General features: G+C 38.0%; 1 protein-coding gene across 1 annotated transcript; it reads left to right on the forward strand.

The window, feature by feature from the left end:
- Positions 1 to 565: 565 nt before the first annotated feature.
- TCIM (transcriptional and immune response regulator) lies at positions 566 to 1,912 on the forward strand. Its single transcript, XM_066380390.1, has one exon. It carries the CDS (start codon positions 636 to 638, stop codon positions 954 to 956), a length of 321 nt encoding a protein of 106 aa, XP_066236487.1. The 5' UTR covers positions 566 to 635; the 3' UTR covers positions 957 to 1,912.
- The last annotated feature ends 22,018 nt before the right edge of the window (positions 1,913 to 23,930 follow it).

Genomic DNA, 23,930 nt, shown 5'->3' on the forward strand with positions numbered 1-23,930 from the left:
TTCAGTAATTACAGAGTAGTACTTGTACACAATCCCTGAAAGGTCACCGTTTTAGGCTGCGTGTCAGGTCATTGTTTTTTAGTTAAACTCCCATTCTGCAATCAGACATTGTAGAATCAGAATGTCTATCTCGCAGCCGTTCAGGAGTTGCCCTGGAGAGACATGTCCAAAGGGTACAAATGTTCACAGTACACTTTCATAACTTCTCAGAGAGTGAAACTTTCCTGTGTTAGCAGAACCTTTGTTTCAGATGTTTGGAAAGACTTTGAAAACTTAAACCACCCATTTGTGTCTCTTCTTTGTACTTGCTTGGTTTCAGCTATTTTTTTTTTTTTTTTCAAAAAAAGGGCCCAAGTTTCTATAGTCCTATTGCCACAGATGAGGTAAAAAGTAATCCCCACCTCCTCGTCCCATCACTGAACACAGCTTTTGGTAACATTTTGTGCAAGAACAGGATATTGGCAACTCAACTGTTAAACCTGTCTGTGATTAGTCTTCCTTGAGATCACTCTGATGTCACCAGTGTAATTTGAGCCTGGAGCTTTTGTTCAAGCCTTAAATAGCAGTCCCGGAATGATTTTGCTACAGACTCTCTGGAGAGCCTGGGAGCCGAATTCTCGAAGATCCTCACCTCTATGAAAGCCAAGCCAAGCCAGCAAGACAGCATCATGTCCACCTCACTGCGGGTCAGCCCGTCCATCCACGGCTACCACTTTGACACAGCCTCGCGTAAGAAAGCCGTGGGCAACATCTTTGAAAACATCGACCAAGAATCCCTACAGAGGCTCTTCAAAAACTCTGGGGACAAGAAAGCAGAGGAGAGGGCTAAGATCATTTTTGCCATTGATCAAGATTTGGAGGAGAAAACACGAGCCCTGATGGCTCTGAAGAAGAGGACGAAAGACAAGCTGTTACAGTTTCTGAAACTGCGGAAATATTCCATCAAAGTTCACTGAGGACAAGAGAATGGATAAGGACGTTATCCAAGGATGGACATTTAAAAGACCAAGTGAGTTTGTGAGACTCTAACGTGCAGCCCTGTGTTGCTCCGTGCAAGTTTCTCCTCCGGCAGGACTCTGGAGGCTGGAGAGGAACAGGGCAAACTGGTGACAAAGACTCCAGCTGATTTCATGCCTGTGCTGTGACAAGCGGAAGACAAAATGCTTTCAGCAAGGATTTGAAAACTCTCCCGGCTGCGGGAAAGGACTGATGCTGGTGTCAGGAGAGGAGACTGGACAGATGTAATGAGAACTGAAAGAGAAGAAAACAGATGGCTGAGGAAGCATTGCAGCCAGGGTCTCTTTGTCAGGCCCTAGGACTTAAATTCAACCTGAACCTGAACTTTTTTTTCCCCCTTAACCAAACTGGGAAAAAGGGGGGGCAGGAGGGAGGGAGGAGGAAGGGGGAACAGGGAAAGATCGTACCATGCTCCAATTGTTTACTGAGTTTTTTATTTGAATTTTCAAGTTGTTTCCAAGTTTCAGTGTTGTCTATTGGTATAGATTTTTAGCAATCAGTAATTGCTGATTTATTTGCATTTATTACAGTACCTGAAAAGTGCACCTCTTGGGTGTAAGTACAAAGTCAAGAAGCTGCAGTACCTTGCGCAGTTCAGTCAGACCATATAGCACCTTCTGGTTTGTAAAGGGTTCCTATGCATTTCAAATTGGTTGCACAAAAGCTAGAATAATGGGGCCTTAAAAAATCCATAGTACTGTGAAAAAAATTGATGTATTTTTTTTTATCTTCTAACGAATGCTAAAGTATAATCTAATTAAATTGCTTACAGTTACTGCAGTGAACATTAGGAAGTGAACATGATATACTAAATAGGATATAAAGATGTTATGGTTTTATAATTTATTATACATGAGAAATGATGTGCAACCATAATAAATTATTATAAACTTGACTACTCTTGGTCTGTGATGATTGGAATCAAAGAAAAAATAAGATGGTAAATTAGTACTATAAACTTCTATAAACTTTTCTAAGGATTTTGCTCTAAGAGTAAAAAGTGCTTTTAGACTAGCTTTGCATTAATTATCAAACTTTTACAAACCAAATTCTTACATTTTATATGCAGAAAGTTACTTTCCAACTTAAAGCTATAATGTATAGACATAGAAATTTATTGATTGACTTATCAACATTGTTTATGTATCCATAGAGAGCAAATTTTAAAAGGCTTTTCTCTACATATTTTACATTTTTTTCCCATATAGATACAGTAATTTTGTACATTTATTTCTCCCAAAACAGTATATTTTAGGGTATAATCTGAATTATGATCAAGGCTATGTGGGTTTTCAACATTTATTTAATATAAACCAATATGGGAATAACATTACAGTCTTGACTTATTTCCTCATAAAATAAAAATAAAATATTTCTAAGAAGGCATACATTAATGCCTACTACACTTTCTTATCAGATAGAAATAAAAATTCTTCAGAAATTCATTGTTTCAGAAACACCTACAAAGTTTTTTAAAACTGCTGATCACAGTGAAACAAAACAAATGAATGATCTAAAATCTTTTAGGGGACTTAGAGGTCGGGATTTTAAATAACACATTTAAAAAAAACACTAAGTACTCAAATCTACTTTCAAATGTTAATTGATTTCTTCACTGAAAATGATATAAATCACTCCATTAAAAAAGAATGTACATGATAGCATCTATGAAAACCACAAATTAATACACAGAAGTATGTGTGCATGTGTGTGTGTGTTTCTGGAAGGAGTATTTCTCATTTACATCAGATTTGAAAAAATATCCATGGCACCAAATAAATTAAGAACAGAAGAGGAAGAACTTTGACAGATGAGAGGCTCGACCGGTAATGGTATTTTGGGATTATCGAAGTGAAGGTTGTATAGAGGTCCCCTGCTCCATGACCCTATGTCCCCATTCTTGCCAACAGAGCTTGCTTAATGATTTCACCCAGCCTTCTTCTCGGGTGCCAGGAATAACTCTGTACCTCTGACAGGGCCTCTTAAGGACACATTTCTCTCTATCTATCTGGAACCCCCAAAAGACATCAATAAGCCACTTGGGAAGCAAACTTAGCAACTTCTCCAGAAAACCTACAATACTCCATGCTTCCAGTGAAGGAGTTTAACTTATTTTCTTGTCAAAGACTTTAAACACATCTTTAAACAACATAGTTTAAAGACTGAATTTATTTTACATACTCATAACTATGTACTCTGCCTCAGTTGTTTTCAATAGAGTACAATATAAATCTTAGCCACTTTTCACATTAGCATGTACTAACTTAGTTTTCTTGCAGTCTACTATCAGTATTTTCTGCTTACACGTCCACAACTTAGGAAACAAATTAAAAAGCAATGGAGATGTTTTGCACAACAGTGTGGAGAATAATAACTCTCCCGGGAGGTATTTACACAGCCATGCTGTCTTTTCCCTTCATGATGAACATAAGTTGGAATTACTATGATTGCACAATGATGGCTTTCAACTGCATAATACTTATATTATTTAATTTGAGGTAAAAGTAAACATATTAGAACAGGTAGGATTAGTTCAGTTCAGAAATCCTTCTATGGCACAAGGATGGCCAAACATATCTCAAGTTATCTCATTGAAATAGAAGAAATAAAAACAGCAAAGGTAAAATAGCTCATTAATAATATCTCTATTATTAGGATCATAATAACAACTTTCAATGATATTTACTCTTTACCATACCATTTTCCAAGTTGTTTGTATGCATTAAATCACTTAATTAGTATCGTGCAGTAAGAGTAGGTGTGAGCATGTATGTGCAAGTGTATTATTTAATGTAAGGACACTGAGGCGCAGAGGGATGACGTAACATGCCCAAGGACATGGAGCCAAGGAGGCCAGGACTCAAATCCAGGGAGGCTTGCTTTGAAGCCTTGATTCTTAGCCACTAGATTAGACTGTTTCTCTAAGAGAAACTAAGCTTCTATTTTCCCCTTTAAAATGACTATTACTTATACACTAGTAAGTCAGAAAGACAGGGAGGCATGGCCTTTGAAAAAATCACTTTGATCTGACCTGTGTCTGTCTGTTCATCTGTCACTTGAGTTACACGGAGGAAAGCTTCTTAGCTCAGTCATTTTAATTGTATCAGGGGTTTCTTAGATATAACCTTCCAAGTCCGCAGTTAAAATAAGACCTGGGTTAACACCTTGGAACAAAACACCACATCTAAGTTCTGTCCCAGCTATTAGTCAATGCTTTGGGGCACAGTTTGCTCACTGGAGGATCTTAAACTTTAGACTCATTATTTCATTTCACTCAGTGTTCAGCCCCTCAGTTTACCTCCCTGGTCCACAGTAAAGGAAGGTGTTTATCTATAGAAGTCTCCAATAGATAAAAATTACTGAGAAAGGGACCCAGGACATACACCTGCCTAATAGTTTTTCCTACTGGCAGAGTGCAATCAGAGGATGTGATCAAAGTTCACTTGACAAGCCTTACTAATAAAGAAATGATGAAGCCATGGTTTAGGACTTGCATGGCCTTCCAGGGTTCCCTATCTACCTTTCTAAACTTCACGTGCAGGTTTCTCAGAAAGGCACTTAACTTAGTTAACGCCCTTTCTCACACATGGGGAGTGGAATCAGGGTTCGTACCTTATCCAGTCATGCAACAAAAATATAGTAAACTCCCATATGTGTGGGTCACCATGGTCAGAATGAATCTCTATTCTCCTGTCAGAGGAGCCAGAAAGCCAAATACTAATTTAAAATGAACAGCATACACAGATGCGCACAGAAAATATTTACAGTCTTTCAAAGAGCGTGGCAATTCACGTTCCCGAGTTTTTGTTTCCTCATCTGTAAACAGCAGCATTCTGTGAAGCAGCGACAGCAGACTCGGAAGTTCTAGGTTTTTTTTTAACTCTGCCTGAACTTCTGGATTTTTATTGATAAGGGGTAAAAAATAGATCTGATGAAATGGGGATGTTTGTGACCTTTTTCAGAACTCTCATTGTCCATAAATGGGAAATAATAGCTGTACCAGCCTCCATGATTAACCTTCTTTCTGGATCAGTTGGTGTTCCATACATGGCAGGAATTCCTTTTGAATAAAACAAAAGCCTAACTTAAAAAGTTGTGATCACTAATGATGGCGGCTGAAGGCAGAATGTGAGAGAAATAGCTTTCTGTGGATCCATCAATGTTTTTTAGTAGCCTGCCTCTTTTTTGGTGGGTGCCCGTGCTAAGGCCAGCTGTTAGTACAACTCTCTCTTCCACATCCAAGTAATAACAGTCACTGAGAAAATCTCCACTGTGAGTGAGAATTGTAATCACTTGTGGCATTCTTTTTATTTTGTTTTATTTTATTTTGCTTTTTGAGAGAGAGAGAGAGAAAGACAGATAGACAGGAAGAGAGAGATGAGGAATATCAACTCATAGTTGTGGCACCTTAGTTGCTCATTGACTGCTTTCTCATATGTGCTTTGACTGAAGGGCTTTAGCTGAGCCAATGACCCCTGGCTGAAGCCAGTGGCCTTGAGCTTCAAGCTAGCAATGTTTGGGCTCAAATCAGTGACCATGGGATCGTGTCTATGATCCTATGCTCAAGCCGGAGACCCTGTGCTCAAGCTGGTGAACCCATGTTCAAGCCAGATGAGCCCGCGCCAAGCCGGTGACCTTGGGGTTTCAAATCTGGGTTTTTAGCATCCCAAACCAATGCTCTATCCACTATGCCACCACCTGGTTAGGCGACCTATGGAATTTTTAAAAGTATAGTTTTCTTTCTCTGTCTGACTTATTTTAGTTGGTATATTATCCTCTAGGTTCATCCATGTTGTCACAGAGAGTAAGAGTACATTCTGTTCAATAGCCAAATACTGTTCCATTGTGTATATGTACCACCTCTTCTTTCCCCCTTCATCTTTTCATTGGAACATTTAATCTAGTTACATTTAAAGTAATTATCAATAGATAGGTAGTTGTTGTCACTTTATTAACTGTTCTAATTGTTTCTCTAGTTTTTCTCTGCTTTCTGATTCTCTTGCTCTCTTACCTTGTAAGTTGATGACTTCTTGTCATGTTGTGTTTGGATTCCAGTCTCTGTATTTCTTGTAAATCTCTTGTAAATTTTTGGTTCATGGTACCATTTGCTTCATATACACCAAAGGCAATATGATTTTACTTATATGTGAAATCTAAAAACCAAAATAAATGAACAAACAAAACAGAAACAAACTCATAGATACAGAGAACAAAAATGATTGTAACATGGGAATGGGGTTAGGGGCTTGAGTGAAAAAAAGTGAAGAAATCAAGAAGTATAAATTGGTAAGTACAAAATAATCACAGGGATGCAAAGTACAGCTTAGGGAATATAGTCAGTAATATTGTAATAATTCTATATGGTATGGGGGTACAAGACTTATAGGAGGACCACTTCATAACTTATATAAAAGTCTAACTACCATGTTGTTTACCTAAAAGTAATACAATAAGAAACATCAATTATAATTTTAAAAAAAATTAAATACATAAATAATTTTTTAAAATAATAAAAATATAGAATCTTGGTTCCAAAGTCTCTGGGCATTTGGCCCAGTAATGGTTATTTGTACAAAGCTCCACAGTTAACTGTGAAGAGAATTGAATGTTGAAAACCATTTTGTTTTGTTTTTTAGACAGTGATAGACAGGGATAGACAGAAAGGGAGAGAAATGAGAAGCATTAACTCATAGTTGTTGTGGCACCTTAGTAGTTCACTGATTGTTTTCTCATATGTGCCTTGACCTGGGGGCTCCAGCCAAACCAGTGATCCCTTGCTTAAGCCAGCATCCTTGGACTCAAGCCAGTGACCTTGGGCTTCAAGCTGGCGACCTTTGGGCTCAAGCCAGCAATCTCTGGGCTCAAGCCAGCAACCATGGGGTCATGTCTGTGATCCTATGCTCAAGCTGGATGAGCCCATGCTCAAACCGGTGACCTCAGGGTTTTGAACTGGGGCCTTTAGCATCCTAGGCTGATGGTCTATCCACTGCATCACCGCTTGGTCAGGCTAAACCCATTTCTTTTTAAATTTTTATTTATTGATTGATTTGAGAGAGAGAGAGAGAGAGAGAGAGAGAGAAAGACTGATTTGTTGTTGCACTTATTTATGTATTCATTGGTTGATTCTTGCATGTGCCCTGACCAGGGATTGAACCCACAACCTTAGTGTATCAGGGCAATGCTCTAACCAACTGAGCTACTTAGCCAGAGCATGGGAACCATTTATGCTACAATGTCATCTTCTGTCAATGACAATTTTTAATGTAAGATTAAAATAAACATAATTAGATTTTGTGGCATTAACTCAAGATTTTCTTATCATATTAATTGAAAATGATACTCCAACAAGGACATATTTTGAGGACTACATAATTTTTCTTTAACTTTAATAATTGCAGTGTGTGCAGATTAATGTCTTCATTGCTTTCCCTGGGATTTTTACTTGAACATCAGTCTGATATTTGTCTACTTTGATGCATATCTGTTTTACCAAAAGAAAAGCTCCTGCTTCCTAACCACTACCTTTTGTTCTTATTCTCTTTAAAGTTGCCCACGTTTATTATTTATGTCCACCTTTCATCATCTGAAAAATTTTGGAAATTCCTGCTGACCCCAGAGAGTCAAAGTATTCACAGTTTCAAAGTGCTACTTATAAGAGCATCTCCCCCTATCAATACTGTGGCATATATCTGGCAGTGCAGTTGTCTCTAAACCTTTTTTTTTTTTTTACAGAGACAGAAAGAGAGTCAGAGAGAAGGATAGATAGGGACAGACAGACAGGAACGGAGAGAGATGAGAAGCATCAATCATTAGTTTTTTGTTGCGACACCCCAGTTGTTCATTGACCACTTTCTCATATGTGCCTTGACCGTGGGGCTATACCAGACCAAGTAACCCCTTGCTCGAGCCAGTGACCTTGGGTCCAAGCTGGTGAGCTTTGCTCAAACCAGATGAGCTCGCACTCAAGTTGGCAACCTCCGGGTCTTGAACCTGGGTCCTCCACATCCCAGTTTGATGCTCTATCCACTATGCCACCACCTGGTCAGGCTGTCTCTAAGCTTACTCTCATCAGAATATCTTCTAAAAGATGCTTTATAACTCAGAACCCTGTACTTAATAATTCAGAATTTCTAGGACTGGTCACCTGCTACTTCTGTTCTTAAACCAATCCTCAGGTCATATTGCTATTAAGTCAGATTGAAAACCACTGACCTAAATTAAAGTCACGAACTGTGATCAGTGTGAGGACCTAGCTCATTTTAACTCATTCGTGATTCTCCAGGCATATCACAGACCTCAATACATTTTATTATTATTATTTATTAAGTGGGAGGCGGGGAGGCAGAAGGACAGACTCTTGCATGCGCCCCAACTGGGGTCCACCTGGCAAGCCCTCTAAGAGGTTATGCTCTGCCCACCTGGGCATTGCTTCATTGCTCAGTAACTAAGCTACTTTAGAACCTAAGTCAAGGCCATGGACCCATCCTCAGCGAGCGGGACCAACTTGCAACCATTTGAGCCATGGCTGCAGGAGGAGAAGACAGAGAGAGAGAGAGAGAGAGAGAGAGAGAGAGAGAGAAAGGGAAAGAATGGGGAGGGGAAGGGGTAGAGAAGCAGATGATCGCTTTTTCTGAGTGCTCTGACCTGGAATCAAACCCAGCAATTCCATACACCAGGCCGACGCTCTTTGCTGAGCCAACCGGCCAAGGCTATACATTTTTGACTAAACAAAATGTTGATCCAAGATGTGACCAGTGTTATTCCTATTATCTCTCATTCAAACAATACCATTATATTGACTTTGCTCATAAATTCTGTTTTATGAAATCTTACCTGATTACAATTAGCCACATACTCTTAGCAGTCAAATATATCTTTCAAGTGGATGGAAGACCTTTCCTCCCATTAAATACATCTACCACTCACCTACTATCTGGAGAATTCATTTCTTAATCCAAAAAAAAGTTATTCTTTTAGAGTTAGTCTTTTAAAAAGGAAGGTTTAGCATTCATTAATTACAAGCACTTATATAACTAGCACTTAATAAATTTGTTTAATAAAACAACTTTCTTCCTAACAGCAAATAACTTCCACTGAGATAATATGGTTTTACTTTCAAAGCAGAAGAAGAGGAAGATTGAGATCAGGGATAAGGGGACACTTGAAATGGGGAAAGGCAAAAACAACTGAAGGTGGTAGTGGCCTCAGGAAAAACATCTGCTCCCCATGTTTCTTAGCACTGGTCTTGGCTGCTAGATAGCCACGTAGCCGGGTGTGCCAAGCAGAGACTGTAGAAAGATAAACAGAGCAGTGCGCAGGGGGAAGAAGAACTGGATTAATTCTGCCTCAGGCATGTACTCAAAAATTTTGAGTAAATAATTTAATCTCTTTCAACCTTATTTTATCATCTATAAAACAAGGATAATAATACCTCCTATATTTGTTTGTTAGGGCTTCCATAATAAAATACCACAGACAAGGTGGCTTAAACAACAGAACTTTATATTCTCACAGTTCTAGAACCTAGACGTTAAAGCTCGGTATGTTAAAGCTCGGTATGTCGGCACTGTAAGTTTCTTCTGAAGATTCTCTCTTTGCCTTGAGGGCGGCTGTCTTTTCTCTGCCTTTGCACGGTCTGCCCTCCCTGAGGCTAAATCTCTTTGTTTTATAAAGACACCCATCATATTGAATTAGGGCTCACTCTAGTGACCTTATTTTCCTTGAATTACTTTGTTGGCGACCCTATTTCTAAATACAGTCACATTCTGAGGTGCTGGGTTTAGGATTTTAACATATGAATTCAGAGGCAGCACAATTCAGCTCTTAACATCTTCACACTTATTTCTCTTGATTGTTGTAAGCATAATATAAGGTAATGTTTTGAAAAAGGTCAGATGTTATGCTCTGGTCATGGCAGAACATTACAAAGCCTCTAGCACAGTACTGAACATGTGAGTGTTTATTGACGATGAACATACACACTTCACAGAAAGATAAGGTAATTGTTTGAGGTATTAATTTATTAATAATCTGAAATTAACATCCTCTGCATCTCAATAGATGGCTCCGTTAACAGTGGCCTGCTAATAACTGAACCCCAGCACGAGCTGGAGTTCGTGCTGACTGGGGTCCCGTCAGGAAGGCGTTGTGCGCTGCGCGTTTCCGCCGCTAAGCACTTTATTTTTCATTTCACGTGATTGCCTTCAAAATGTTCAGTGGAAGTGAACCAGTTTTCTGAACATCTGTGAACTGAGTTGCTGATAGCTTCTAGTTCTGTTGCTCTTGACATAATGTCTGTATCTCTGGTTGTGGATCTAAGACAAAAAGATACTGTTTTCTCCTATTCTCCTTCCAGGGTCCAAGACACAGTGTAACCAGTCATTGCCACAACGTAGGCACTTCACGTGGATGAGTGTGAAGAAGGGAAGGGATGTTAGTGGGAAGGTTTAAAAACTCTAGTGGTATACAAAATGAAAACAACAACAACAACAAAACTGTGCTGATCACAAAAGCAATTCTATACATCTTACCTTATCTAGCAAGAATTTCAGAAAGAATGGCACAGGCTTAGAAAGTTTCATAATCCATGCTTGAGAAGTGTGGGAACTTTTGTGGAATAAGGCTTGTAACATGTTTTTTTAAGAACCAAATGCCACTGGCTAGTGTCTGATTTCAATTGGAAAAGAAAGACAACTAAATGTGTATCATACCAACAGTCAAGATCATATTAATGTGACATTGAACAATAATTTAATAAAATAAATGGACTAAATAAGTCAGCCTAGGAAGAGTGGGATACTGTGTAGGCAAAATAACAATCCAAACATCTCATTTTTAAGGTTAAGTTGATCACAGTCACATTGAGTGGATATGAATTAATCAGTGGTGGGATTCAAATAATTTAACAACTGGTTCTCTGCCCTAATGACCATCTTAAGTCTAAAAAATGGTATACCAAAAGGTAGTTTATTATTTCATTCATTTAATACTTAAATAAGAACAATAAAAGAGGTATACAATGCTAGATTATGTTATAAGAAAGAGTTTAAAATATTAATGAAAAAATATTAAATAATACTTATAATATCTTGGGAAATTTGGGGCATAACACAAAGCTGAAACCAAGGAAAGCTTGTCACCCCCTGCTTGGCACTTTTTCTCTTTACTTGTATGTTTGTTTACTGAAGTAACAAATGTGAGGGAATTAAAATGTGGTATTTCATCAAAGGTATAAGGAGTTCTATGAAATGAATAAATAAATATTACAAGCATAGTTCTGTCAAATATTTTTTTACCTATGGACAGAATGAATATTGCTACGGGTGCTTGGAATGCACTGTTGTGCAGGTGAATGTTAAAAAAGAATCAAGAGTGTAAATTTGTGATTTCCACAATGAGTGGCTGCCCAGGTGCCTACCTGAGAGAGAACCCTGATTACAAGTGCCATTTTAACAACCGGTCTGCCAAACTCAACAAAAAATTAGGTATCAGTGCCAAACTAAAAGAACCAGCTGAATCCCACCATTGGAACTAGTACTGTTTTTTTATTCTACATGAATATGAAGGTTGAAAATATCTATATCAACAGAGGAAAGATGTATGGAATACAACCAAATAAAAACAAAAGATAGAAAAATGAAAGAGAAGGATCAAACAAGACACAAAACTAACAGAAAGCAATCTATAAAATGGCAATAGGGAACTCACAAGTATCAATAATTACACTAAATGTAAATGGATTAAACTCACCAATAAAAAGGCACAGAGTAGCAGAATGGATTAAAAAAGAAAATCCAACTGTATGCTGCCTACAGGAAACTCATCTAAGTAACAAGGATAAAAACAAATTCAAAGTGAAAGGCTGGAAAACAATACTCCAAGCAAATAACATCCAAAAAAAAGCAGGTGTAGCAATACTCATATCGGATAATGCTGACTACAAGACAGCAAAAGTACTCAGAGACAAAAATGGCCATTTCATAATGGCTAAGGGGACACTGAATCAAGAAGACATAACAGCCTGACCTGTGGTGGCACAGTGGATAAAGCGTCGACCTGGAAATGCTGAGGTCGCCGGTTTGAAACCCTGGGCTTGCTTGGTCAAGGCACATATGGAAGTTGATGCTTCCTGCTCCTCCCCTCTTCTCTCTCTGTCTCTCTCCTTTCTCTCCCCCCTCTCTCCTTTCTAAAATGAATAAATAAAATAAAAAATTTAAAAAATTTAAAAAAAAAAAAAAAGAAGACATAACAATTCTTAATATATATACACCAAACCAAGGAGCACCAAAATATATAAGACAGCTACTTATTGATCTTAAAACAAAAACTGACAAAAATACAATCATACTTGGAGACCTCAATACACCGCTGACGGCTCTAGATTAGTCATCCAAACAGAGAATCAACAAAGACATAGTGGCCTTAAACAAAACATTAGAGCACCTGGATATGATAGACATCTACAGGACATTTCATCCCAAAGTGACTGAGTATACATTTTTCTCCAGTGTACATGGATCATTCTCAAGAATTGACCATATGTTGGGCCACAAAAACAACATCAGCAAATTCAGAAAAATTGAAGTTGTACCAAGCATATATTCTAATCATAAAGCCTTGAAACTAGAATTCAACTGCAAAAAAGAGGAAAAAAATCCCACAAAAATGTGGAAACTAAACAACATACTTTTAAAAAATGAATGGGTCAAAGAAGAAATAAGTGCAGAGATCAAAAGATATATACAGACTAATGAAAATGACAATACGACATATCAGAATCTATGGGATGCAGCAAAAGCAGTGATAAGAGGGAAGTTCATATCACTTCAGGCATATATGAACAAACAAGAGAGAGCCCAAGTGAACCACTTAACTTCCCACCTTAAGGAACTAGAAAAAGAAGAACAAAGACAACCCAAAACCAGCCGAAGAAAGGAGATAATAAAAATCAGAGCAGAAATAAATGAATGAGAGAACAGAAAAACTATAGAAAAATTAATAGAACAAGGAGCTGGTTCTTTGAAAAGATCAACAAAATTGACAAACCCTTGGCAAGACTTACCAAGGAAAAAACAGAAAGAATTCATATAAACAAAATCCAAAATGAAAGAGGAGAAATCACCATGGACACCGTAGATATACAAAGAATTATTGTAGAATACTATGAAAAACTTTATGCCACTAAATTCAACAACCTAGAAGAAATGGATAAATTCCTAGAACAATACAACCTTCTTAGACTGAGTCAAGAAGAAGCAGAAAGCCTAAACAGACCTATCAGTAGAGAAGAAATAGAAAAAACCATTAAAAACCTCCCCAAATATAAAAGTCCAGGCCCTGACGGCTATACCAGTGAATTTTAACAAACATTCAAAGAAGACTTGGTTCCTATTCTACTCAAAGTCTTCCAAAAAATTGAAGAAGAAGCAATACTTCCAAACACATTTTATGAGGCCAACATAACCCTCATACCAAAACCTGGCAAGGATGGCACAAAAAAAGAAAACTACAGACCAATATCTCTAATGAATACAGATGCTAAAATACTAAACAAAATACTAGCAAATCGAATACAACAACATATTAAAAAAATAATACATCATGATCAAGTGGGATTCATCCCAGAATCTCAAGGATGGTTCAACATACGCAAAACGGTTAATGTAATACACCATATCAACAAAACAAAGAACAAAAACCACATGATCTTATCAATAGATGCAGAAAAGGCTTTTGATAAAATACAACACAATTTTATGTTTAAGACTCTCAACAAAATGGGTATAGAAGGAAAATATCTCAACATGATAAAGGCCATATATGATAAACCATCAGCTAACATCATATTAAATGGCACTAAACTGAAGGCTTTCCCCCTTAAATCAGGAACAAGACAGGGTTGTCCACTCTCTCCACTCTTATTTAATGTGGTACTAGAGGTTCTAGCCAGAGCAATCAGACAAGACAAAGAAATAAAAGGCATCCATATCGGAAAAGAAGAAGTAAAGGTATCACTTTTTGCAGATGATATGATCCTATACATCGAAAACCCCAAAGAATCCACAAAAAGACTACTAGAAACAATAAGCCAATACAGTAAGGTCGCAGGATACAAAATTAACATACAGAAGTCAATGGCCTTTCTATATGCCAACAATGAAACAATTGAGAATGAACTCAAAAGAATAATCCCCTTCACGATTGCAACAAAACATAACATATTACTTAGGAATAAACATTACAAAGAATGTAAAGGACTTATATAATGAAAACTATAAACCATTATTAAGGGAAATCGAAAAAGATATAATGAGATGGAAGAATATACCTTGTTCTTGGCTAGGAAGAATAAATATAATCAAGATGGCTATATTACCCAAAGCAATATACAAATTTAATGCAATTCCCATCAAACTTCCAATGATGTTTTTTAAAGAAATAGAGCAAAAAATCATCAGATTTATATGGAACTATAAAAAACCCCGAATAGCCAAAGCAATCCTAAAGAAAAAGAATGAAGCTGGGGGCATTACAATACCTGACTTCAAACTATATTATAGGGCCACGACAATCAAAACAGCATGGTATTGGCAGAAAAATAGACACTCAGACCAATGGAACAGAATAGAAAGTCCAGAAATAAAACCACATATATATAGTCAAATAATTTTTGATAAAGGGGCCAACAACACACAATGGAGAAAAGAAAGCCTCTTCAATAAATGGTGCTGGGAAAACTGGAAAGCCACATGCAAAAGAATGAAACTGGACTACAGTCTCTCCCCCTGTACAAAAATTAACTCAAAATGGATCAAAGATCTAAACATAAGACCTGAAACAATTAAGTACATAGAAGAAGACATAGGTACTCAACTCATGGACCTGGGTTTTAAAGAGCATTTTATGAATTTGACTCCAATGGCAAGAGAAGTGAAGGCAAAAATTAATGAATGGGACTACATCAGACTAAGAAGTTTTTGCTCAGCAAGAGAAACTGATAACAAAATAAACAGAAAGCCAACTAAATGGGAAATGATATTTTCAAACAACAGCTCAGATAAAGGCCTATTATCCAAAATATACAAAGAACTCATAAAACTCAACAACAAACAAACAAACAATCCAATAAAAAAATGGGAAGAGGATATGAACAGACACTTCTCCCAGGAAGAAATACAAATGGCCAACAGATATATGAAAAGATGCTCATCTTCTTTAGCTATTAGAGAAATGCAAATCAAAACGGCAATGAGATACCACCTCACACCTGTTCGATTAGCTGTTATTAGCAAGACAGGTAATAGCAAATGTTGGAGAGGCTGTGGAGAAAAAGGAACCCTCATACACTGTTGGTGGGAATGTAAAGTAGTACAACCATTATGGAAGAAAGTGTGGTGGTTCCTCAAAAAACTGAAAATGGAACTACCTTATGACCCAGCAATCCCTCTACTGGGTATATACCCCAAAAACTCAGAAACATTGATACGTAAAGACACATTCAGCCCCATGTTTATTGCAGCATTGTTCACAGTGGCCAGGACATGGAAACAACCAAAAATCCCGTCAATAGATGACTGTATAAAGAAGATGTGGCACATATACACTATGGAATACTACTCAGCCATAAGAAATGATGACATCGGAACATTTACAGCAAAATGGTGGGATCTTGATAACATGATACGAAGCGAAATAAGTAAATCAGAAAAAAACAGGAACTGCATTATTCCATACGTAGGTGGGATATAAAAGTGAAACTAAGAGACATTGATAAGAGTGTGGTGGTTACGGGGGGGGAGGGGGGAATGGGAGAGGGAAAGGGGGAGGAGGAGGGGCACAAAGAAAACAATATAGAAGGTGACAGAGGACAATCTGACTTTGGGTGATGGGTATGCAACATAATTGAACGACAAGATAACCTGGACTTGTTATCTTTGAATATATGTATCCTGTTTTATTGATGTCACCCCATTAAAAAAATAAAATTATTAAAAAAAAAAAAGAAATTCACACTGAAACACAGAAAAATAAAACTGCAAAACAGCAAAAACATAAATAAGATCTAAATAGTTAGAGAGAAAAGGCATTACATTCAATGGAATAAAATTAAACTTTCAGATAATTTACAACAGAAACAGTGGAAAGCAAAGTACAATGGAATATTTTCAATGTACTGAAAGAAAGTAATCTAGAATTCTATACCCATGTGAACTATCATTCTAAAAGTTGACTAAAAATAAAGGCATTTCAAACAAATAAACAAAAAAGACATTTCCTACAATTAGAGCCTTAGAATAGTAAATTCTAAAGGAAAAAAAATTACCAGAGATGGAGTTGACATTCAAAAAGAATTGATAAGCAAAGAATGAGGTTCTATTTTATACCAACTAGATTGGAAAAATTAAGAAATCTGACAATTCCGAAAGTTGACAAGGATGTGGAATAGGGAAAGTTTTATGCATTGCTGGTGGGAGTAAAATTGGTGCCACTTTGGAAAACAATATGGCAATACTTGTAATACAAAACTTGTAATACAATACTCAAGTCAAAAATTACCCAGTAGGTATGAAACTAGAAAAACTCTAACATATGGGACATTTACAGTGGGGCACCGGGATCCACCCGGCTTGCCCACCAGGGGCGATGCTCTGCCCACCAGGGGGCGATGCTCTGCCCCTCCGGGGCATCGCTCTGCGGCGACCAGAGCCACTCTAGCGCCTGGGGCAGAGGCCAAAGAGCCATCCCCAGCGCCTGGGCCATCTTTGCTCCAATGGAGCCTCGGCTGCGGGAGGGGAAGAGAGAGACAGAGAGGAAGGAGGGCGGGGGTGGAGAAGCAAATGGGCACCTCTCCTATGTGCCCTGGCCGGGAAACGAACCCGGGTCCCCCGCACGCCAGGCCGACGCTCTACCACTGAGCCAACCAGCCAGGGCCTTCATTACTGTTCTTATGGGATCAAAAGCACATGTGATTTTTCCAGGATTTTCTAACCCGGCATATGAATACTTTATCCATCTCAAAAGATATCAGGACCAGGATTCTCTATCCCACTGTTTACCTTTCACACCTACTTTAGTGAACCTGTATTCTTTTACAGCTTATTCTTACTGTTTTGAAACATATACAAAACTGAACAGTTGATCTCTTTCCATTTTAAAAACTCAATGTTGCTGTTAGATAGGTTTGTAAAATTTCTAGACAAATAAGACAGTTCCTTGGGCAGGACAGGGGTATGGTGCAAGTATTATCACTCAAAACTCTGTTCCTTGGCCAAGAAAGACCAGAAACAAAATTCTGGGCTTCAAGGTTGAGAGACTTACAAAGGCTCACTTGCCCTAGTCAAACTCACAGTCTGTAGCATAAATAAGGACCACTAATTTATTCATTTATGGGAGATATTTAACTGCCATGCATGTGAGCAAATTTTAAGTGAAAACAAAGAGGAGGGAGTGTCTTGAGGACAATTTCATCCTGGCTTTGTAAAAGGTTTGAAAAACTAACCTCAGCCTGACCAGGCAGTGCGCAGTGGATAGAGCATCAGACTGGGAAGCGGAGGACCCAGTTTTGAGACCCCGAGGTCGTCAGCTTGAGTGCAGGCTCATCTGGTTTGAGCAAAGCCCATCAGCTTGGACCCAAGGTCGCTACCTTGAGTAAGGGGTCACTCGGTCTGTTGTAGCACCCCCCCCCCCATCAAAGCACTTATGAGAAAGCAATCAATGGACAATAAGATGCTGCAACAAAGAATTGATGCTTCTCATCTCTCTCCCTTCCTGTCTGTCTGTCTCTATTGGTCTCTCTCTCTGACTCTCTTTGTCTCTGTCACAAAAACAAAACAAACAAACAAACAAACCCCGAAAAACTAGCCTCACAGCACAGGCCTTTTATCTACTGACTACAGCAGCACTAAGCTTTTGCTACAGGACAAACCCTCCAAATACTTTGCAACTTAAAATGACAACTGTTCTATTTAGCTCATAATTTTGTGGGGTAATTCGGGGAGTTTCCCAACCTGAACTGAGTCAGCTGTCTTCTGTCAGATTTTCTCACATAACTGGGGTCAGCTGTCAGGCCACCTGATGGCTAGATGATGCAGGATGGCCTCGCTCATGTGTTTGGTGATTGGCAGACTATTGACCAGAACAGCTTGATTATTCTCTACTATTTTTTACAGTCTACCTTTTTAGCACTTAGGGACTCTCACCATGACAGGGCTCAGTAAGCATTTGTCAAATCTGCCTTTCTGCCTTCCTATATGTACACACCATGCTCACCATCCACCTTCTTTGTGACAGGGGTAAAGTATAAGAAAGTATACTTTATTAATGAGAGTTGCATTGCAGGACTGCTTCCTTGAAATCAAATCCAGATTAATTAACAAAACTCAATTATTCATTTAGCAATATGTTTTTACTTACTTCCACGGCTGGTTAATTTGGTTCATAAGACTCAGACATTCATTTAGTCCTTTGGTTCACAAAACTAGTCATTCATTTAGGAATACCTTTTCACTGACTTTTATGGCTAGCTAATTTTCTCCATAAGGTGTGAATTTAACCAATGTCATACTCTAAGATTCACTGTTGTTTTTCTGTAATTTCCTGATGGTGCAGGAAAGGCAGAGACTTCACTTTATCCCCATGTACCAATACCAGAATTCTAGAAAATTATAGCCACTTTAACCACAATCTTTTATTCCTTAAGAAATATATAAGTACATGTCCCTGAACATTGAGATAGTTCCTTTCATGAAAAACTACACTGTTTGGAAAGAGTGTAAATTTAACTGCTAAAAATGCCCGTTCTGTGCTCTGGGGTAGTGGATTTTGAGAGACATTAGCCTGAGGGAGACAGACTGACTCAGAGAAAAGAATTAATGGAAGCACATGGCTCCTGTGAGCAGGAAATGCTTTGATAGGCCTTTTCCTCTTTTTGTTACCAGGAGAGCCTTGACAATAGACTCCACCTCGGAGCAGCTGTTCTCTCCCCCTGTGATGATCACAGCACATTTTCCTTGTCAGACTTGGAGTCTGCACCAGGGAGTGCTCAGGAAGGGACATGCACAATGTTGGGGATCTGCCCTTGAGTCTCCGAGCTGCGTGATGGGTGGAGACATCACCCTTAAGACACACAAGAATCCCTTTGGCACACGCTTCAGGAAGGCCATCTGCTTCTCTTGTTCCTCTGACCTTTTATTACAACCCACCCAAAATTGGAAAGAAATTGCCAGAATAAAACTAAGCCTATGGCAGTTTTAGACCCTGTCCCATGTCGAAGCAAGTCGAGTTAGCAAACTTTGGGTTAGCACCTAATCCGAGTCCACTATTATGCTCTATTTTGGCAGTGAAGGAAAAAATTCATATTTTTTTTTCAGCATCTTCACAGTGTCAGGCACTCTATAAGATGCTGAATAACTCCATTTAATTTTTTCAATATTTTTGTTTATTATACCCCATTTAAAGATGCAACTGAGGCTCTGAGAGGTTCACTAACTTTTCCAATGTTATACTAACTTTCTAAGAATGTAGGCATATACAAAATAAGAATTCTGCCTCAACCCAACACTTGATTACATTTCAGTCCTGATGTATGCCTTATTCTGTGCTTAACAGTTCTGATTCCCCACTTTCATATTCAGTGTCCAAGAGGCTCCATGAAACATCGGCAAGCAGGACCCCTGGTTCTAGCCCCATTCTGATGTGTACCGTAGGGAAAGCAATGTAACTGGTTGGGTTTTATTCTTCTTTATAGCATTAAGGGACTGGATCAAAATGAGAAGATAGCCCTTCCAATTTTTAAATGTATAACTATGTTATAAAATGTCGTATGGATTTTACATCTATTAACATATTTACTATAACAAAATTAGCAATAGGAAATAACAAGGACTGGCTAGGATGTGGGGAAATTGGAAACTATGCATTTCTAGTGGGAATGTCAAGTAGTGCAGCCACTGTCGAAAACATTATGGCAATTCTTCAAAAAAATAAGCATATAATTACCATATGACCCATCAGTTCCACTTCTGGGTATGTACCCCCCCCCAAATTGCAAGAAGAAGCTTTAACATGTATTTGTATACCCATGTTCATATTAGTATTATCCACATAACCAAAATGTAGAAACATTCAAATGTCCATTAATGGAGGAATGGATAAATAAAATGTAATAAATACATAAGTTGAATATTATTCAGTGTTAAAAAGGAAGGGAATTCTGACACCTGTTATGGCATGAATGAACTTTAAAGATATTCCACTGAGAAAATAAGCTAGTCACAAAGAGACAAACACTGTATGATTCCACTTATATGAAATACTTAGAGTAATCACATTCACAGAGACTGGGGCTGAGGGGAGAGAGCAATGAGGAGTTATTTTTTAATAAATAGGTATAGACTTTCAGTTTAGGAAGATAAAAAAGATTTGGAGATGGATGATGGTAATGGCTGCTCAACAGTGTAACTATACTGTATGCTACTAAACTGTACACTTGATAATGGTTAAAATGTTAATTTATATATGATAGATATTTTACTACAATCATTTAAAAAGAGATAAAAATGGGGTATGGATTTTGCAACAAAACATAAGAATATTCCCCCCTCTTAAAACATTTGAATTACTATTCGACTTCCAAATTATTTTTAAGGACTTTAAAAATATGACTAAGGAAGGGGTTTCTTGCAATTTAAGCCACAATATACAGAATGAGTAGAAGTTATTTTACCTGACCTGTTTTGGCTCAGTGGATAAAGCATTAACCTGGAACACTGAGGTTACTGGTTCAAAATCCCAGGTTTGCCTGATCAAGGCACAAATGGGAGTTGATGCTTCCTGCTCCTCCCTCTACCCTTCTCTTTCTCTCTCTCTTTCTCTCTCCCTCTCTCTCCCACTTCTCTAAAATGAATAAATGAATTTGTAAAAACATAAAAAGAATGACTAGAATTTATTTTTTTACTATTTTTTTAAATTTATTTATTTATTTATTCATTTTTTAGAAAGGAGGGGGGGGAGAGAGAAGAGAGAGAAGGAAGGAGGAGCAGGAAGCATCAACTTCCATATGTGCCTTGACCAGGCAAGCCCAAGGTTTTGAACCAGCAACCTCAGCATTTCCAGGTTGACACTTTACCCACTGCACCATCACAGGTCAGGCCTGAGTAGAATTTATTTTGATGAGTGATGGAGAAGAGAGAATTTCAAAGAATGGGACTATTTTGTAACAAGATCCTGTGTTGGGAAAAACATAGCTTGTTCAAGAAAATGGGAACAAATTGATATTGGTGGAGCCCAGAGAGTAAGGGAAAGAACAGCACGTGCTGGAAATTGACACAGGCAGGGCTGAATCACTTGAAGCCACGTTGCAGAGTTTGCATTGTGTTGTAATGCAAATAGAGCCATAGAAGAATTTCAGGTTGGAGAATGGCAATATTATGTATGGTTTGTGGTTTGAAAAGGTTGATCTGACAGCATTTTGTGAGTAGAGCCATTGGGTAGCAGTAGCATTAAAGTATTCATCTTTTAAGTGACTATTGTAGTTATCCAAATTAGAGTACATGGGAGTGGAAATAGAGAGAAGTAGTTGGATTTTAGAGACAAATTATCAACAAACTTTGGAAATGCATTAGCTTAATGCTCTGCTTTATTAATATAACACCATTTTCCCCATGTCCAAAGCCATCCTACTTGAGTTTCTATCACCATCCACTAGAGTATTGTTACTGTTGATGGACTCTATTGTGTTCAGCTCTTGCTCCTCATGGTGTCCTGGTATTATAGTAAGATTTAGCTTTCTAAAAAGTCACTCTACACACATAACTTTCCTGACGAAACTCAAAATCTACCCCCTGCCAACATAATCAAGTCCAATTTCCTTAATCTTGCATTCAAAGTGCTTTATGATTCAGTTTCTATTAACACATCTACCTCATCCCCTTAACATGGACTCAATTGAAAAAAATTCTTTCAGCATTCATTTCAGCCCAGATTAATTACTTGTTATAATGCATTTCTCTCACTATACTTTCACTCATTCTGTCTCCATGGAATACCCTCACCCTTGTCGCTGCTTTTGCAAAAGTGACTCTTCCTGATTCCAGATCAGAACTCTTTTCTTAAGAAGTTTTTGATGAGCTTTTAGCTCATACTAAAACACAGCTAGCCATTGTGTTTATCACCCATAGTTGTGTTCTGCCATCAATTGCTAGTAACCATTGCTTATGTCAATGAAAGTGGAAATCTGATTTTCTTTTGAGAAGGTACTCAGTATAGAGTTTGTCACTGATGATGTAATCAGTAATCATATGTTCTGTTCAGAGCACAGGATGCACTTGGGGACTGGAGATGCTGAGAAGCAGTGGAAGAAGAAAATGCCCAGGTACCAGAAAAGGAAGGTAGAAAATACCTGACACTGGTAAGTAATGATGAATAAATAAATGTTTCACAACTTTCTTTAGCCGCAATATTAAACTACAAGTCATTTGAGATTAAGCTATGGCCTCACTCTGAATGATTATATAGCTGTCACTTAGATGGTTCAGTTCAATCAATTCTTGAATTCAGGAGATGTAAAGGCAAATAATTTTAAAATATTAATAGTGGGGTTAGGGAAGGGTAGAAAGAGTGCAGATACATAAACAAATACTTATAGTATAGGGTAGTACTTGCAACAAAAGAAAAATACACGTGAGAGCAATAACCTCAGAAGAAAACATGGTTAATTCTACTTAGGGAAGTATTGATTGACTAGAATTTGCCTATGTCCCAGTTTGATAAAAGGTTACTACCTGATTGCACTACAATTACTTTTTCAACTCAGAAGTTTAGATTTATTCAAATAAATACCTGATCTAAACCTAAAAGTAAAGATCTTGAGTTTTCCACCATTAGAGCCTTTTAGAAAGTAACATCAACTGCACGACCACCTGTCTGTACTCTGTCCAGCCTGTCTGTCATTCACACATGCTCTGTGTTCCAGCTACATTGGCCCAGGTAGTCAAAGTCCCACATCCTCCATCCTCTGTGTCCAGCATGGTGCTTCTCAAGCTTCAGTGTGCATCCAAATCCCTGGGAATCTTCTTATAACGTGGGAGCCTCAGAGGGCTGTGGTGAAGCCTGAGATTCTGCTTTACCAACAAGCTTCCAGCTACCCATGCTGCTGGTCTGCAAATCCAAGTTAGAGTAGCAAGATCAGTGTTACCTCCCCAAAATAATTGCCCCTGCACTTACTCAAATCCTCTACATATTTTATGGGCTAAGTCAAATACCTTCCCTATGAAAGTAGCTCCTAAATTCAAGTGCATCATTGATTTTTTTCTGCATTCCTGACAGGTATTTCACTAGAAGTCTTTTCCCCCAATATTCCTCAGTTGTTTTCGTCTTGAGGGAAGGATTTGGTCTATTTCATCCAAACTCTAAGCTGATATCTGTTACAGAACTGGACTTAAATTATGACTGCATGTGGAATAGATGTGTGTGTGTGTGTGTGTGTGTGTGAGAGAGAGAGAGAGAGAGAGAGAGAGAGAGAGAGAGAGAGACAAACAGAGAGAGTATACCTATTCAATGTACGTAGACCAGGTCATAAAATAATAGACAAACCAGGTTATTTATAATAGACAAACCAGGTTATTTTAGTACTGTGTCACCATGAATTATCGTATATAATACAACATGGATTATAGTTTTCAGGGTGGGAGCAGTCACTTAGAATATAAGCATTTTTTTTTGAAGGTCACTGGTTCTCATTCATAGCCATGCCTGTGGCTTCCTCATAGTAAGTAATAAATATTTATTGAATGCTAAATGAGCAAAAAGCTACAGTATTAAATTTCAATTATGAGAAATCACAATGGTAACAGAGAATAAAGTAATTAAAGGTATGTTGAGATCATTTTTCTGGAATAAAGTAAAAACAAACAAAC

Source organism: Saccopteryx leptura, chromosome 4, assembly GCF_036850995.1.
Source record: "Saccopteryx leptura isolate mSacLep1 chromosome 4, mSacLep1_pri_phased_curated, whole genome shotgun sequence".
Lineage (NCBI taxonomy): Eukaryota > Metazoa > Chordata > Mammalia > Chiroptera > Emballonuridae > Saccopteryx > Saccopteryx leptura.